The sequence below is a fragment of the Rhinoderma darwinii genome, chromosome 8, assembly GCF_050947455.1.
Source record: "Rhinoderma darwinii isolate aRhiDar2 chromosome 8, aRhiDar2.hap1, whole genome shotgun sequence".
Classification (NCBI taxonomy): Eukaryota; Metazoa; Chordata; class Amphibia; order Anura; family Rhinodermatidae; genus Rhinoderma; species Rhinoderma darwinii.
Genome location: NC_134694.1, coordinates 110,302,217 through 110,321,276, shown reverse-complemented (window position 1 = coordinate 110,321,276; position 19,060 = coordinate 110,302,217). Strand labels below are relative to the sequence as shown.

The following is a 19,060-nucleotide window of genomic DNA, read 5'->3' as shown; positions in this document are numbered from 1 at the left end:
AGTGTCCTCTGCCGATGCTTTTCTTACGTTTTTAAGGCCGGGCTCCCACGTAGCGTAAACATTGAGTATTTTGGCGCTGTTTTTGACGCGGAAACAGCACGAGAAAAAAAAGGCTTCATATTGATTTCAATATAATATAGAATATAATATTTTTCCGCAAGCGGTATGAAACGCTCGCGGGAAATAGAAACGTCATGCCCTTTCTTCGGGCGTTTCCGTCTCTGACCTCCCATTGACATCAATGGGAGGCAGAGATTACGTTTTTCGTGGCAGTGTTTGCCCACAGCGCTCAATGGCCACAGGCGAAAAACGCCACGAAAAACCCGGCTGAAGTAATTTCGAGGCAGATTTTTCCGACTGCAAAATACTCTGTGTGAACAGGGCCTTACAGTAGCAGCAAAGTAGATGAGATTCAGAAAATCTCATGCCCAGACCGCGGAAAAAAACGCACCATAAACGTTAATAAATTGACCCGCGGTGCGGAATTTAATTCCGCAGCATGTAAATTTATGCTGCGTTTCTGTTGATTTTCCGTTGCGAGTTTTCCCCATTGAATTCAATGGGGATGCAAAAACCACAACATCAAGCCAAGTGCTGCGACTTTTGTGGCGTATTATGCTGCAAAAATCGCAACTACGGAAAATTAAAAAAAATCATACCTAGAACGCCCTCCTCCTTCCTGTCTCCTGGGATAACATTGCATCCCATGTGAACGCTACAGCCAGTCATAGGCTGCAGCGGTGGTCACATGGGACGATCTGTCATCGCAGGAGGCCGTACTGGCATATCAGAGTACCGGAGGATCCTCCAGTGGGCCCAAGCTCTGACACAGTAATGGACCACAAAGGTCTAACTTTCCTCATAACCCCTCCATTTCAGCTAGAGATGATCAAGGGGGTGGGACTTAGCTACAGGGGTGTGGTTTGGTTTACACAACCCCGCCCTAAAAAGGCAAAATTAATTAATTTTTTGGGCTATACATTATTGTGACAAAAAGAATACTATGGCTACAATTTGAGAGCGTCATTACTTTATTGTGCTTCAATAGTAAAAATACTACACAGCCTTTACAAATCTGGTACATGACAATTGCGATGCACTAAAAGTTTATGCACACTCTGTCCTCACATGCACACACAAGGCACAAGCAATAAAGTTTATAGTCCAAACTAGAACTAATGTGGCGGGGCCTCAGCATCAAGAACGAGCTCAGTGGGGTCAGGGTGATGAAGACAATGCAAAGGCACCAAAATTAGAGATCTCTGGAACAAGGGCTGATGGAACATCTGTGGCAAGATCACCCTAAGGCCTCATTTACACGAGCGTGTGCGTTTTGCGCGCGCAAAAAACGCTGCGTTTTGCGCGCGCAAAAGGCACTTGGCAGCTCCGTGTGTCATCCGTGTATGATGCGCGGCTGCGTGATTTTCGCGCAGCCGCCATCATAGAGATGAGGCTAGTCGACGCCCGTCACTGTCCAAGGTGCTGAAAGAGCTAACTGATCGGCAGTAACTCTTTCAGCACCCTCGACAGTGAATGCCGAACACAATATACACCAACCTGTGAATAAAAAAAGACTTTCATACTTACCAAGAACTTCCTGCTTCCCCCAGTCCGGGCTCCCGGCCGTTGCCTTGGTGACGCGTCCCTCTCTTGTCATCCGGCCCCACCTCCCAGGATGACGCCGCAGTCCATGAGACCGCTGCAGCCTGTGATTGGCTGCAGCCTGTGCTTGGCCTGTGATTGGCTGCAGCTGTCACTTTGACTGAACTGTCATCCCGGGAGGTCGGACCGGAGTTATCGGTAAGTCAGAACGTCTTTTTTTTTTTTACAGGTTCATGGATTTTCGGAGCGGAAGTCACTGTCCATGGTGCTGAACCAGTTTAACGCTTTCAGCACCGTGGACAGTGACTGTCTCCTGACGTCGCGTACCCGAACATTTTTTACCGGTTTCGGTCAAAACGAGTTTGGCCGAACCCGGTGAAGTTCGGGGCGCTCATCTCGAATTTGACACTCCGTTTGGATGTTTGTAAACAGAAAAGCACGTGGTGCTTTTCTGTTTACATTCAGGAGTTTGACAGCTCTTGCGCGAATCACGCAGTTCGCACGGAAGTGATTCCGTGCGGCATGCGTGGTTTTCACGCACCCATTGACTTCAATGGGTGCGTGAGTGCGCGAAAAACGCACGATTATAGAACATGTCGTGAGTTTTTTTCTGCGCACACGCGCTGAGCGCAATTCACGCATCGTCTAAACTGCCCCATTGACTAATATAGGTGCGTACGACATGCGTGCAAAGCACGCGCGTCGCACGCGCGTATAATACGCTCGTGTAAATGAGGCCTAACTCACTTTATAGCACTGCTACGTTCATGTGGCTTGGGGACTTTTGGGCCCTTATAAAGAACCAGGGACCGGGTGCAACTATAACCTTTGCACCTAATGGTATTACAAATAAATCTAAAACCAATTGCACAGATGTCTCCTTCATTACCTTTCCTTTTATTTCAACATATTCTGAGATGTGTGGCGCGAGATGATTTTGTGATACTCTGTCACGAGATGTCTAGGCTATATACGTCTATGTGTGGCCACCCAGTGGTAGTGATGTGGGTTGCAGCCTGTCAAGGGTTTTGCCAACATGTCGTGATATTGTATTGAATTAGTTTCATGAGAAATTGTCCTTAACCCAATTCAAGCAAAGGTAAGTGTGGGCATTTCGGTAGGTTAAAGCAAGGTAAGACCACCGACCACGAGGGCACATGAAAAGCCCTAAATAAAAAAATATATATATCAAAATATATCTGCTTCAGACAAGTGTTTTATAAATGCCTAATTAGGTGAACTAACAGAGGGCATCCCGCAAGAACACCCCAACAACACATTAGGAACGGCTCCTAACTCTGGAGGACCGTAGGTGTCCATTGTAATTGTAGAGATTTCCATTGATTACAGTGGGAATTTTGCAAATCCTTTGCATTAAAACGGGGTTCCGAAACCACGCTTCTCCATACTGCTCGACCGCAGTGAGCAGAGCACTGAATGGAGCAGTGGTCAAGCATGCGTACTGCCGCTCCATTCAAAGTCCATGAGAATGACCGAAATAGCTCTGAATGCGCATGGTTGACCACCGCCCCATTCACTGTCCTCCTTACTGTGGTCAAGCAGTGAAGAGAAACGGGGGTTCAGGACCTCCACTCTCACAATTGGTGGGGTTCCCAGCGATCTGACAATTATCACCTATACTGTGGATAGGTGATAATTGTCCATTCTGGGAACACCCCTTTAAGGTTTCCCATCCTACAATGGAACCCTCAGTGGTTAATCCAAATCGGACAATGGCAAGAGTCAAGATGGAGACATATTCAAAGACCTTCCAAAGAGTTAGGAGATATAAAGTAGATCAGGGCAGGGCAGGGCAGGCTTTGGGTGTTAGGAATCCGTTCTTCTAATTATTCTTTTCAGATTTAAAAAGAGTTTTTCCTCAATGCAAAAAGACTCCTTACATGACCATTAAAGGGGGTGTCCAGCTTAGAAAACCCATGTCACACACCCTATTAGGGAATTCGAATTTAATAGAGACGGGCCCCTGTTCAGGCTCCTCATCTCCAAACCAGAGTGGAGAGCAGATACATAGAACGCCTCTCGCTCTGGAGGACCTGTCCTGCCCTACAGAACACAGACATCCCATTGACTTGATTGGTAACTGTGTAATGCTTCATTTTCCCTGTGGTGGCGCTGCAGGGAAATTGAATACTTACTGGCAGGTATTCCCACAGATTACAGCTGATCACTGGAGGTTCCAGCAGGGGGACACCGTGCGATCAGTTTATTGTCGAGGGACCCTTCTAATTAGTAGGGATTGTTCAATGCGGAGAACGAATTTAACTACTGAACATATTGTCCACACTACACAATTATAGTGCCAGGATAGTCTAAGAAGGGGGCATGGTGCTGCTTGTGATGCTAGTATACACAATGGCAGATGTTTTGATGGTAAATTAATGGACTTCTACATTATATAGCCCCTGCCCCAAGATGTTTCTACAGGGTTGAGATCTAGGGACTCTCACAGGGTTCTCCCGAATTCTTCAGAATATAGTCCTGAGGAAGGTATCACACATTCTTAAGAATCTTTTTGGCTTTGGTATTTGCTTCCTGTATTCGATCTTCATTCACAACAACCTGGAATGGAGATTAAAAAAAATGTGAGAGACCGTAAACTGAAGGGTCTTCCCCTCTCTAAATATACATTATATCACAATTCTCCATCTTACCTTCTCCATGATTTTTTCGACGTGTTTGTTCTGAGTATCGATTTCATTCCCAACGTCCAGCGCCATGCTACGGAGGTTACCCAGGATGCTTCCAACTTGAGTTAAGTTTTCCTCCATTTCATCTTCACGAGAATCCCTGGTTACCCTAGAGTAAAAGATTATCTATTGGTTAACTTATGGGACTTCTTCATAGGGCTATAAGGCCGGGTTCCCACAGGACAAATATGCTGCGTAAAAACCACCGACCTGGAACCCGGAGGACTTTCCGTCCAAAAAATGGTGCGATGTTTCGGACGGAAATTCCGCTGCATAATTAAGCACACATACTTACCCCCTCCCTCCTCTGACGTCCGCTCCGGCCTCCCTGGATGACGTTTCAGGTCATGTGACGCTGCAGCCTGTGATTGGCTGCAGCGGTCACATGGAATACAACGTCATCCCAGGAGGCAGGATTGCAGGAAGAAGGAGGGGGTTCTGGGTAAGTAGGTTTGTTAGGGTTTTTAATCCTGGCGTTGCGATTTTTTCGGTGTAAACGCTAAGAATATGCCGCAAAAGTAGCAAAGCTTGGCCTTCTGTTGCAAGTTTTGCATCCCCATTGAATTCATTGGGGAAAACCCGCAACGGAAAATAAACAAAAACGCAGCATAAATAGACATGCTGCGGATTTAAATTCCGCACCGCAGGTTAAGTTATTAACGTTTACGCTGCAGTTTTTTTTCCGCAGCCTGGGCATGAGATTTTTGAAATCTCACCCACTTTGCTGCTGCTGTAAATACTGCAGAATTTCCGCACAGAATTCTGTTGTGGAAATTCTGCAGCGTTTACTCTACTTGGGAACCCGGCCTAAGACTGTCCAGGAGTCCTACAGTAACCCATTCCAGAAGTTGGTGGCAGCAAATTGTGTTTCAGAGATAGAGACTATACCCAATAACCTCATAAAATGGGTGAACCCAAAGGGCTTTAGCATAAGATTGTGGATTATCGGCGTGCTCCTCTGACAATGGCGTAGATGATAACATTTTAGAAGACTAACTAAACCCAGGCCGATGTCCGCCCACCAGACGATCCTCTAGTCTAGTAGACCCAGGTCATGACACAAAGACAAGACACAAGTGGACTGCCCATGAGTTAAAACATAGGACAACCTAATTTGTAGATGAACTGGAGCTCGGATTTATCACCTGGATCCTCAGGACCATGAAGGGCATTGAATACATGAATGAGGTGAGGGCTGAAAATAATGGGGACATTTCATATTTCGTGCAGCATGGGGTGCTGGATGAAGGTTGATCGAAACGTATTCTCAGATTTTACAATCTTTTACCTTCGGATATAACTTCCGCTCATCTTCATCCTTTCTCTTTCATCAGCAACATGAGAAGGCTGAGCGGAGACCACGTCGTCATTAGATTTACCCCAGGCCGCTCTGTACGTGGCACTGCTCATCAACCTGGGGAATTACAGGTGAAGGAGAAGTTTATAAATAAGGACCGGCTGGGGCTGGGATCTTTTTGGATGCAGTATATGTCCCGATTTCACTGAGACGTTGCATTCTGCAGCTGCCTTATTAACAAAAACATTCTAGCCATAGCTACGCCGTCTCTTGGAAACAGCTCTCAGCATGTGGCGGGCAAAATAGTCAAAGTGGGCACTCCCATCTCTTCAATTCCGCCACGATTGTACATCCAGTTGGCACATTCAACACATGACGCTAAACAAAAAATTTTTTATTACACTACTGACAATGACCACTAGAGGCTCTCTAATAATAAGGTATAGATGTAGCAGAGCTGAATTTGTTTAAATTGCCAAGATAACTCAGTAGGTCCTATGAAAAACCACAAACATTGTGCTAAATGACAAACCCAGCTCTACTGCATCTGTATCTTGCACTGGAAATGAAACATGTACAGTATATTATATACTAAACCCTTGTCTAAGCCAGTTGCTCCTGAACCCTTATAAAAGGAACATCAACTATTATCATCATTTATCAGCCTCCGCCTCAAGCAATAAATCAAGACTGAAGTTTCAATGTCATAGGAACTGAGTAAGTACCAGGCAGGGACACTTACCTGTCGCAGGAGCACAGTCCGCAGCATTTACCCATATCCGTTAGGTTCTTTTCTGCTTCTCTCATATCCTGATTTATTTGGTTCAATCCCTTGTCAATCCGCTCCAGCTGCTCTGAACGCGTTTAATGGGCAGAAACATAAACATATTAAGAGCTCGTTCAGACAATCAGTTTACTGTGGGGCTTAATTTGGGGGAACTATAAGCCCTGTTCACACGGAGAAATTTGCAGGCGGAAAGAATCTGCCTCAAAATTCCTTCAGGAATTTTGAGCTGCCTGCAGTTTCTTGCCGCAGCGTTTTTCGTGTTTTTTTCTGCGGGCAAAAAACTTTGTAAGAAACGTTTTCTCTGCCTCCCATTGATTTCAATTGGAGGTCAGAGGCGGAACCGTGGCAAGAAAGAACATGCCGCTTTTTTTCTCCGCGAGTGGCAAAAAGTCGCCGTGGCGAAAAAAAACACCTCTACCTCCCATTGCAATTAATGGGAGGCAGTTTCGGTCATTTTTCTGTCGCTGATTCCGATATGGTTTCCGCGTTGAAATCAGCACCAAAAAACTCAGTGTGAACTGGCCCTTACTATGTTGTGGGCAGTGGCACTAAAGGGGCACTTTTACTGAATTGGGCTTACTTAGGGGGTACTGTTACTGTGTGGGGGCACTATTAATGTGTGAAGGGCACTAAGGGGGCACTTTTGCTAAGTAGGGGGAAGCTCTGCTGTTTAATACTTCTTCAGACATTATAGTCCATTTTTTTTAGGATGAGATCCCGGATGTATACCACTAGTAGACCTGATAAGTCAGTACGTTTAGGGTATGTGCACACACACTAATTACGTCCGTAATTGACGGACGTATTTCGGCCGCAAGTACCGGACCGACCACAGTGCAGGGAGCCGGGCTCCTAGCATCATACTTATGTACGACGCTAGGAGTCCCTGCTACTCCGTGGAACTACTGTCCCGTACTGAAAACATGATTACAGTACGGGACAGTTGTCCTGCAGAGAGGCAGGGACTCCTAGCATCGTACATAACTATGATGCTAGGAGCCCGGCTCCCTGCACTGTGTTCGGTCCGGGACTTGCGGCCGAAATACGTCCGTCAATTACGGACGTAATTAGTGTGTGTGCACATACCCTAAAGGGGATCTCTGCTTTAGACAATCACTACTTGTTAGAAGGGTCCCTCGACAATAAGCTGATCACAAAGTGTCCCCCTGCTGGGACCCCCAGCAATCGACTGTAATCTGTGAGGAAGTCTGGCAGTAAGTGTTTAATTACCCTGCAGCGCCACCACAGGATAAATTAAGCATTACACAGTGCTCATTCAAATCTATAGGTTGTCTGTGTGATGCAGTACAGGACAGGTCTTCCAGAGCAAAAGACGCCTTTTGTAATCCCTCTTGGCCAAAAGATGAGGATGCTGAACAGAGGACCCCCTCCCCCCCCCCCCCCCCCTATTAACTCTAAATTCTCCGATACAGTATCTGAAAATGGGTTTTCTAAACTTGACAACTAGTGGGGTTACCTGCTTAAAATCCAGAGATAGCATCATGATATCATGAAGTATTGTGCCATGTGACAAATTTAGGTCTGCTATATCTGTATTTCTATTTAAACCGATAGTAGATGTAATCTATATTTCCACCACTAGAGGGTAACGTGGAATTGTCATAAAAACTACCTAGAGCATTGATTTTGACTACAACTGAGCGTAGGAACAGTGCGGGTGAGCTACATTATATACGTTACACTCAACGCAGGCTCTGTGACCATGACCATGGGGGCATCAGTCGCTGACAGACTTATGCATGAACTTTTTGACCACTCAGAAAACTTCCATTTCCATTTCTGAATGATGGAGTGTAAGAGAACATATAACAAAGGTGAGAGCAATGGAGCAGAGGATAAATAACAAATAAATGGCTCTGTTCTCAGTCTTACCTCCCTGCTCATCCAGCATCACCAGTGTCCTTATTCCAGCATCCTTACTCTATCCCGGAATGGAATTATGAAAAAACAATCAAAAAATATAAAGTTTCAAAGATTAACTCTATGTGTTTAGTTAATGGAGTCATGACATACAGCACTTTCAGCTGGCGATCAAATTACAGTAGATCAATGGGACTGGGTGGGTGTTAAGCCCCTATTACACCGGTCAATTGACGTCGTTGATCGGCGCTCGTTTACTCCTGTCACAAGGAGCTATGGATGGGGACGTTGCTCCAATTGCTCGTCCCCATACATTATTATTATGTCGGCAGTGTGTCTCCCGGTTTACACAGAGAGATGTGCTGCCGACAACGATAATATTTAACTTTAAAAAAAAAGATACGACCAGCAGATGAATGAGCAACATGGAGGCAGTGCTATCTGTACCTACATAATTACCAGGGCTAGACATGGAGTCAGTACCATCTGTACCTACATCATTTATAGGGCAATACATGGAGGCAGTGCTATATGTTCCTCCATCATTTACAAGAAAAGACATCGAGGCAGTGCTATCTGTACCTACATAATTATCAGGGACAGATAAGGAGGCAGTATTATCTGTATCTACATCATTTACAGGGAGAGACATGGAGGCAGTACTATCTGTACCTACATCAATTACAGGGATAGACAGGGAGGCAGTACTATCTGTACTTACATCATTTACAGGGAGAGACATGGAGGCAGTACTATCTGTACCTACATCATTTACAGGGAGAGACATGGAGGCAGTACTATCTGTACCTACATCAATTACAGGGATAGACAGGGAGGCAGTACTATCTGTACTTACATCATTTACAGGGAGAGACATGGAGGCAGTACTATCTGTACCTACATCATTTACAGGGAGAGACATTGAGGCAGTACTATCTGTACCTACATCAATTACAGGGATAGACAGGGAGGCAGTACTATATGTACCTACATCATTTACAGGGAGAGACATGGAGGCAGTACTATCTGTACCTACATCAATTACAGGGATAGACAGGGAGGCAGTACTATCTGTACCAACATCAATTACAGGGATAGACAGGGAGGCAGTACTATCTGTATCTACATCAATTACAGGGATAGACAGGGAGGCAGTACTATCTGTATCTACATCAATTACAGGGATAGACAGGGAGGCAGTGCTTCATTTTAGTTTAGGGATCATGTAAAAATACAGTGACCACAAACCATTCGTGATATACAGCATTTGACTTTTGATCTCTCACCTCTTCCACAAGTTGCACCATACGACGTGTAATATCCAGAGACTACAAAAAAAGAGAAGGGTTTTTTTACACTGCTAACAGTATAAATGCCTAAATAGATTGAATTGCAGATCCCAAGATCAAACCAGTCCTGACCAGCAATGGCCTTACATGCATTGTCACTTTAAAAAAAAAAAACGACCATGGATCAAAGATCTTACTTCTCCTGGTCACCTATATCTTCATCAGGGGGCTATCTGAGGGGATGAAGCTGTACTTGCTTGGTCTCCATTGCAGACAGAGCAATAGGTGAGGTTCCTGTTGAAGCTCCTCCGCTTTTCTGAAATTGTTTCACATGCACTAGCACTGGAGGGGGCGACAAGCTCCTCCAGGTAAACACATCTCTCACCTGTTCAGTGACCTGGTCCACTCGCTTCTTCAGTTGTAGATCATTATCACATTGGCCCTTATTCTCCATCTTAGGGCTATAGAGTCTAGGGGAGTATGGTGTTTCTGGATCACTATAGACAGATATATATACATCCATGTATATCAATGACATCATGCCAGGGACTCTACTCAACATTCATTATAGAGCTAAAGGGGCAGTGGCGTGAATTTTTTTTGCTTATATGTAAGGAGATTTTAATGGGATATTAAGAGGAGTATTCAGTGATAAAGAAATTGAATAGCGATCAAAAGTTACAGATCTTTAGAAGATGTGGCACCAGAATGATGTGAAAACCAGAATGTAGGAAAGAAGGTCAGGAAGTAGTCCAAAAGTGGGGGAAGGGGTTAAAGGATGCAGCACAGGAGTTGGAGAATTATGGGAATACATTTCACAGAAATGAGGAGACAGGGGGCAGTAGCAGCACACAAAGCAAGAAGTAGAAGAGTGCAACAAAGGAATGGGGCATCGGAGGACGAGGAAAAACATAGGAATGGGAAGAGGAGGAAGATGATGAAGGGGAAGACTGGCAATAACTCAATTGGGTATCATAGCAATGAGGGATAGGAGGAAACAGAAGGGCATAGGACTGAAAGGTAATGGGAAGTGAAGGGAAAGGGCAATAAATGAATGGAGGAATAGGGGGACAAGAAGCAGCCCTGAAATGGAAGGGGTTAAAGGGAATGGGGATATAGGAAAACAACGAACAGCAATGTATGAAGAGATAGGGGGCAAGAAAGGGCACTGGAATGGGGCGATAGGTGGGCAGACAGTATTTTAGTAAGAGATATGAGTGACGTTGGCAACAAGAGGGATGGGGGCAAATTATGGTCTAGGGGAGTATATCTCTGCACTAGAAGGAGGAGAAGAGAGGAAAAGAGCAGGAAAGTAAGGGGGCATTTATAGTTGGGGCAAGAAAGTAATGAGGGTATAGGGGGCACAGGAATGAAAAGATAGGAAGATAATAGTCCTCCAGTCCAGTGCTCCATTAGGGGATTATAGGAGGAGTGTTACTTTGTTTGGTACAATACAGAAAACACACACAGTACATCATGACATCATATCGTGACATCATATCATGACATCATGACTCAGTGATGACATACCAGACAACATTGTGTAAGCAATGAAGTAACGTTTACTATGGCGACCGCTTATCCTAACTAACGGTAACAGCAATTTTGGATATTTCCATATTGTGACAACATTTTTCGGCCATGACAGAGACGACAGACACCTCACCTGTATCACCAGCACGATCATCTGCTTGTGAGCACCAAGTCGTTTCCCGGGTGATTGTGGCTTTAGCTTGAATATGTTGTGATTGGCAACCACTGGAAACTCGCCAACCAATAATTCTCCCCCTATAGAACGCAGCTGGCTACCATAGCGACGTCTTAGTAACTTCGCCATGGAAACAGCATCCTCCTAAAAGGGCGGGAAAGGACAATGACAGTGGAGCATGATGGCCTGTTATCTGCTCAGACGAAGGGGGCTGGAGGGGAATTATATTTAGAAAAATAACATCTTTGCCGGATTACGGAAATATTTGCAAACACTGACTGCAAAGTCATCTCACAAAAATGAATTGTCTTCTTCTCATCCTCCCCTCAGTAAGTTTCCATGGAGAGGACATGCCAGCCGGTGACCGGTAATCAGGGGTCACCATGCTTGTCATTAGTTACGCCAGCTGTCGTGTGGCATATTTCGGGACCATCCTTCTCTTTATACCCCTTGTTACACTTCTCCCTGCTTATATACATGTTAGGCCCCCAGCAGCCATGCCAACCCATGGGCTCCCTGAAACAATGATGGGGTGACAGTAGTCACCTCCTTCCTTTGTGCCGGGGTCGCTATTGACTTTGGCATCTAAAGAGTTAAACGTCCGTGACAGGAGTTATCTCCTGCCATTGCTGCAAGATATTTTTATATTACAGCCGACACTCGCTAGTGATGGTGCGGCCGCAATTCCTGTGCCCGCTCCATTACTGCGCCGCAATATTAAGGGTATGTTCGCACGGCTTATTTTCGGCCGTTTTTCGGCCAAAAATAAGTGAATATCACTTCTCGGGACGTTTTTGGAGCCGTTTTTCATTGACTCTATAGAAAAACAGCTCCAAACACGGCCGTAAAAAATGCCGCCAAAAACGCGCGTTTGATTTAAAAAATGGCTGAAAATCAGGGGCTGTTTTTCCTTTGTTTAGTAAGCGTGTGAACATACCCTTAGCCTTTTGGTGTGTCCTATAGCTTCTGCCAGCTGAATTTGTACAATGGCACCCAAAATGGCAGTCGGAGACTGCGTAGCAATTTGAAGACACCTTTTCCTTTGATGAGATTCCCTCCCACATTTACGGCAGCTGTGTCAGGTTGCTTTGCCTTATTCACCTTGCTGTAATACTGGGAATATTATCGCCCTGATGACCCAAAGTTTATCACCTTGATGACCCAAAGATTATCGCCCTGATGACTAAATCATGGTTGGACCTTCACACCGGGGGCACTAGACCTGTGCCTGAAGCAGGATATCAGTGACACAGTGATATTCATATAGATCGGCTCACCGGTATGAGGGGCGGCTGCAGGATGCGGGTAAATACGCTTGACATAGGATGGCAGCTGGCACTGGGACTTGACAGTTACTGGTCACCTTGCCAGTCACATGGGAGAGTTGGGTTATAAAATGTGAGAATAACTAATAACAGTAAATTACAGGAGAATTACAGCTGAGAAGATCTCTATCTCCTGATTGTAGCGCTCAGCGATGACCCTGCCCCCCCCCCCCCCCAGATTTTGGAGTTTTAGTGAGCGTTGTGGTCTCTTTATTATGGGAATCAGTGGAGGTCTCGGTTCACGGCCCCCCAATGATTTAATCTTGTCACTGTCTGTTTCTTCAGAAGATGGAATTCCCCCATAAATTTTACAACAATATGTCTCATTTAAAACGCGTTTGTTGCTGTGAAAACGCAGAAGAAGAATCCTGCATACACCTAGAAGAAGACCACCTCCAACATCTAGAAAACACCAGCCAACACAGTAACCAAGATCCCGGCTAACCGCTAGAAGATTTCTGCATACACCTAGAAGACGACCACCTCCAACATCTAGAAGACACCAACCAATACAGAGAACGAGATCCTGGCGAGCAGCTAGAAGATTCCTACATACACCTAGAAGAGACATTGTTAATCCTGCTGTGTCCGTCCTACCTGAAAACCCGTGACGACTGAACAGTGAGGAGGGAACTTATATGATATTACTGAATATATGATCCCAGGGTAAAGGAGCAGTAGTGGTAACTCCAGAAAATACCAAGAAATATGGAGAGACTTAGTAATGGTCAGTGCACGAGGCAGGGAAATCATTATTATCATCATCATTATTATTGTCGTTAAGTAGACTGTATAGAAAAAGTAACCACTGGCCGACCCCCAGATCTATTGTAGAAAGCGTCCTGCGGAGCCACTATCGTGTACTGGAAGTAGACACTTGAGATGTACGAAACTAGAGAAGCCTTAAAGGGGTAAACGTTCTGGGTGTAAGACTTCTAGTAAGTGGTGTCTGAGGAGATAATGTATATTATATATAGGCAAAGCGGTGATGGGAAAATCTTTACATTTACTTGATTAATTGATCGATTGCTCCAATGATTTTAATCTTCTTTCCATGTATTGACTATGGAAGGTATTTTATATATTAGAAAAGCAAAGAACCGGACAACAACTGTAAGACAAGCGCTAAATGGCGACTTGTGTGGCGTGACTGGAGTTGCGTGATGTGACTTTCTTCCTTCTTCCATACATGTCGTCATCTAGATCTTCCCTGACATTTATATAGTGAGAAAAGGGCTCAATTCTTAATTTGTTATATATTTCTGTAAGCTTAAAACCATATGTGAGGTCTAGTAGTGAATATAATTTTAGTTATGGGGTGAAGGAGCAGAGCAATAAAGGCCCATCTATAAGGGACAATTCTATCCCAGTTATATTTACATTCAGATGCAGAAAATTAATTTTTATTCTAAGAATGCTTTATATAAAGTGCATCATCCTGATAATCTCCTCATGTAAATGGGCCTTTACAGCAGCTGCCTGACTGAGAGATGGGACAAAGCTACTTATTCAGATCCAAATTAAACATACAAAGCAATAAAAAAATAAATCAAAACGATACAACATAGACCTATTTATGAGACAATGTGCTTAGTTATCTACTTGATCTGTTATAGGAATTTTTTAATTTAGGATTTGAAAAAGTAGCTTATCAAGAAATACTGTAAGAAAGGAGTTGTATTTTTTTAATAATAAAGTTACTTTTTTGCTCCTTCTAGGTTTCGGTGCCACGACGGGGTGAGGGTAGTGCTCTTTATAAACCGGTGCTTCCTTCCCCCTCCCTGTAGGGTGTGGCACAACCCGGGACAGGGGTGGTGCGGTTCATACAACGGTGCTTCCTTCCTGCTCCCTGTAGGTTCTGCCGCCACAAGGCGATGGGGGTAGTGCTGTTGATAAAACGGTGCTTTCTTCCCACTTCCTGTAGGGTTTGGCACAACCAGGGGAAGGAGCGCTTCCTTCCTGTCCCCTGTAGGATTCAGTGCCATGAGGGGGTGGGGGTGGTGCAGTTGATAAAACGTTGCTTCCTTCCCACTTCCTGTAGGGTTTGACACAACCGGAGCAGGGGTGGCGCAGTTCATACAATGGTGCTTCCTTCCTGCTCCTTGTAGGATTAGTGGGGTCACTATCAGTAATTTCTCCTAGTCACAGTGTATAAGCCTCTAATAGAGCCCAGTATAAATATGGACATTGATGGATTAAGACTATTGTGGGCCCTGGTCATATTGTACCCCCGTCCACCTAGTAATAGTATCACAATATGTAACTTATGGCTGACCCCTGAGCGTCACATGCCCCACTGATCATCCAGCACTTCAATATTCACAGCCCTAGAATTATATTTAGCTGTAATATCGGCATTATTGTAAAACTGCCTAAAAGAAAATGTATTATATTATTTCTATAGTTAGTAAAGGAAACAGCACACACGTCCCATAACATATCCAATGTCCTTCTGTGCAGCCTAACCTACCCCATAGAGCCCGGGCATCTGTACATTGTAGGGCAAACCTATAGAAGGTTCACCCCAATCCACAGTGCTATAGAGCAAAATAACCCTTCAATGTAAGGACCAAATAACTGACTGTTCCCATATTTTAATGTCCTGGGAGCAGTGCCCCATAGTAGTGCACCTACAGCCACATAGCATAGTGCCCCCACTACAGTGGCATCATAGTGTCTACATAGCAGTACCATAGAGTAGAGATCATATATAAACCTAGAACCCATACGGGTTTATGTATAAAACAAATGGCCCCGTATTCTGACAGAATTACTCAGGCCCCTTACTGTATTACTGACTAGATCACCCTGATGGCGGCCCGGGCTACAACATTAGCTGTGGTATATAAGCTGGCATGCATGCGTGGCGATATTATGAGTGAGTTGAATAGTAGAATTACACATATAAGTGAGACGTCTTATATATCGCTTAGTTATACGTAGAGTTAATGCTCCACCAGTGATTAACATTGGATATAGACTGATAATATATAATAGCCAGGGTTTTTATTATTTATCTTCATTTGCTGTATTTTCTGTTGTCACTTTGTTTTCAGTTTCTTCTTTCCCCCTGCGGTATATGAAAGTCAGCAGCTGCTATGTGGAAACCATAGACAAGCAGGTTCACTGCTGCTGACTATGAAGATATAGATAGATAGTAATTCACATGCAGTAAATTACTTCACATTTGGTTTTAAGCTATAAAAAAAAAAAAATCGGAAACATTATAAATCTACAAGTGCTGGTTATTCTGGTCATCTGGTTCTTTCCTTTTCTGGGCTCTTCTGTTCTGGGATTGTGGGGTGTGATCAGGGCTAGAAGTGATGGCCGGGGGAAAGGGGAGACCCACAGCCTACTGCCCCCATTGTCAGGACAGTCACCACCCCTGGGTATAGAACTTGTTATGTGCTGATAGGGGCTGAATTATCTATGTGTGACCAGAAGGGGGGGGGTTCGATGTTCTGCCAGAGGGGGAGGGGTGTGAGGTTATGGATATGCTGGCGGAGAGAGCGGGCGGTAATAGCGGGGGTTATAAATGTGATGTAAGAAGGGAAAGGGTCTTTGGTGTGTGAGTGAGACAGGGAAATTAGATTGTGAGCTCCTCTGGGGACAGGGACAGATGTGACTATAATCTATGTATAGAGACATCTTTGTAGCTGCTGTGGGCTCCCGCTGACTGATGAGGGTCCTGAATAAGAGCGGCCCCCCGTATAATCTCACAATGTATAATACAGCCAGACGACCCTATAATCTTATATTTTCGAAAGATTGTTTGAAGCCTGATTTTTTTTTTTTTTCATTGGCTGCAGCGGTGGTCACATGGGATGAAGCGTCATCCAAGGAGGCCGGCCTTCATCCATGTGACTGCCGCTACAGCCTGTGTAATTACAGGCCCATAGACTTCTATAGGCCACGGGTACCTCACCATTTGCTTACAGGAAGGTGCCCGGGCTGTTGAAAAATATAGACCATGTCCTATTTCAGGCCGTAATTACGGCACGGACGTGTGTGCGTGTGTGCGTGTGTGCGTTGATCGGCAGTAAATCTTTCAGCACCCGGGACAGTGACTACCACTGGAGAATGGCTGCCCCTTCTCTCTAGCCAGCACTGGTAGAGAGAAGGGGCTGCCGATTAGTGCAGTGCAATTTTGCATTGAAAAAGTGTCCGTAAATACGGGTCGAATACATGTGACAAAGTACCCGTATTTACGGGAGGAAAAAAATACCTTTGTGTGCATGAGGCCTGAGAGGAAGCAGCAACCTGCCAATCACCAGCGAGCTTACGAAACCGATTTGCTGTTATACTCACGACGTGTGGACGATCCAAGCCGCTTGAATATATGGCTTCATTTCTTTTATGCTTCCAATAACATTATTTACACTCTAGCAATTAAATTCATATCGAGAGGTATTTAAATAGTGACCTTTACTCTCTCTATACCGTAAGTCAACCTCCCGAGCAACGCCGGCTATAAAAGCTAGTGTATGAAATATAACAATTCTCTACGTGGTCATTTATAACTTTCTGAACGCGTTTCTGCCGTTTTCGTGGATATTGGTTATAATAAACTGTTCCGCTTTTCACTACATATTCTTGCCGTTTGTGTTTTTGTACATCAGTGACCGGGCTGCCAGCAACCACCACTAGGTGGCGCTCACTACATATGTATTTATATAGCTAGGAATATACAGCTGCGTGCAGTGATGTCCCACTAGTGGCTGGTGCCAGTAACCGCAGTGACAGCTGAAGACAGCAAGGAAAAGCAGGTCAGTGCCGGGCCCTATGGCATATACTGTCTTTTGGTGGGTACACCATGGCTGGTGATATTTATTTTTTTTTACACTGCACCATTCCTAATCTGTAATATGTAAATATAAAACATGCCATGAAAGAAAGCAGACGAAGATGATGCCGGGTGGGGAAATGTGTGGCCTGCGGTATATAAAGTCTCAATGGATGAATATTTAGGGATGCTGACCGTGCACTAACACAACCCGGGGATCCCATAGAAGCGATTACCAGGAGCATTCCCAATTACAGAAAATTAGAGACTCTGTGTCATGTCCCATTCTTGTTGCACTATATTGTCGTATATACGTCCTGCAGCTAGGTGGCGCCCTAAGGACAAATGTGTCTAAAATACTAGTGAATCGTGCCAAGTTTTTAATGCCGCATGCCCGATTTTAATAAAGTGGCGCTACATGAACCGTTTTTGCCCGCTCCCCACTGCATCCATCATACACTATTGATAAATCTTCCCTATAAAATTAAAGCGGATGCGTCCACTCTCGTGACATGTCTAATGTATTAAATACTTCCATGAAAAACAATTACGGAGCATCTTTTCTTAGAACTCTGCGTTGTGCCGTTCCTCTGTTATTCCTCCTAGAAATGTGTAAGTCAATTGACAACTGGGAATTAACAATTGGGGGGGGGGGGGGGGTGTTCCTACACACTGACACTGTCCAATCAGTGCTCGGGGAGAGAGCCTGTAGGGACACGCCCATTTGACAAGGCAAATAGTAGCACACAGTTGTCAATTAATTCAGAGATTTCTAGGAGGAATAAACAGAGGAATGCCACAAAGAAGAGTTCTAAGAAAAGATGCTCCAGAATTGTTATTTCATGGGGAATACAAGTATTTACTAAAACAGACGAGTCAGGAGAAGGGACATGTTCTCTTTAAGAGAGAATTCTATCAGACTGCAGCCGTTACTGGGAGGAGCTTACTAAACACTCTTATTGAGCTCCCCCTAGTGGTGGGTACAGTCAGCCAAAGGGGGTATTTTGTGGAATTTTGAGCTCCAGATTAGAAAAACTGAGTTTAGACCACTACAAGGCCTAGTTCACACAGTTTTTATTTTGCAGGGAGAAAAAAAAAAAAACCTGTCTAAAAATTCCTTCGGTCAAAGTTTCCCTCAAATTTCCTGCTTTTTCCTCAGATGGCCATTGAAGCTAATGCAAGGTCCGCGGGCAAAAAATGCTGCAAAAAACGCTCGGAAACAAACGCCGCAGGTTTTTTATGCCTTCCATTGATTTCAATGGGAAGTCAAAGGCGGAACCACGACAAGAAAGAACAAGCCGCTTCTTTTTCCCCACAAGCAGCTAAAAGCCGTCTGGGGAAAAAATGCCTATGTCTGCCATTGAAATCATAATTTCAGCCATTTCAGTTTCGGAGTCAAAACCAGCGCCAAAAAACTCTGTGTATGCTCATTGGTCAGGCACTAAAAAAAAAAAAAAAAAATCTGAATACAAATTTCCTTCAGGATTTTGGAGGCAGTTTTTAAAATGCAGGTGGTGCCGAGGCTTTTTTTGGTTATTATTTATACTGACAAAAAAATAAAAAAAATGCCAAAAACCACGACGGGCCGCACAGCGCAGTTTCTTTCTGCTTTTAATGGAAGGTTCAAGGGCGAAATCCGTCCCAAGACCGAGCAGGACACGCATTCAGCGAGCAGAAAAA

General features: G+C 44.5%; 1 protein-coding gene across 2 annotated transcripts; it reads right to left on the bottom strand.

The window, feature by feature from the left end:
- Positions 1 to 1,025: 1,025 nt before the first annotated feature.
- On the bottom strand, positions 1,026 to 11,557 carry LOC142659832 (synaptosomal-associated protein 25-like). Of its 2 annotated transcripts, XR_012850375.1 has the most exons (9): positions 11,231 to 11,557; positions 9,950 to 10,061; positions 9,562 to 9,603; positions 8,288 to 8,336; positions 6,350 to 6,461; positions 5,599 to 5,724; positions 4,275 to 4,419; positions 2,341 to 4,182; positions 1,026 to 1,302 (listed from the first exon to the last, which is right to left on the bottom strand). XR_012850375.1 is itself a non-coding variant. In XM_075836338.1 (8 exons), the coding sequence occupies exons 2-8, from the start codon at positions 10,016 to 10,018 to the stop codon at positions 4,114 to 4,116; spliced, it is 612 nt and encodes a 203-aa protein (XP_075692453.1). In that variant the 5' UTR covers positions 10,019 to 10,061; positions 11,231 to 11,557; the 3' UTR covers positions 2,052 to 4,113. The 2 variants fall into 2 exon arrangements, 1 of the variants encoding a protein (XP_075692453.1); XM_075836338.1 differs by lacking the exon at positions 1,026 to 1,302 and having other exon boundaries at positions 2,052 to 4,182.
- Positions 11,558 to 19,060: the final 7,503 nt, after the last annotated feature.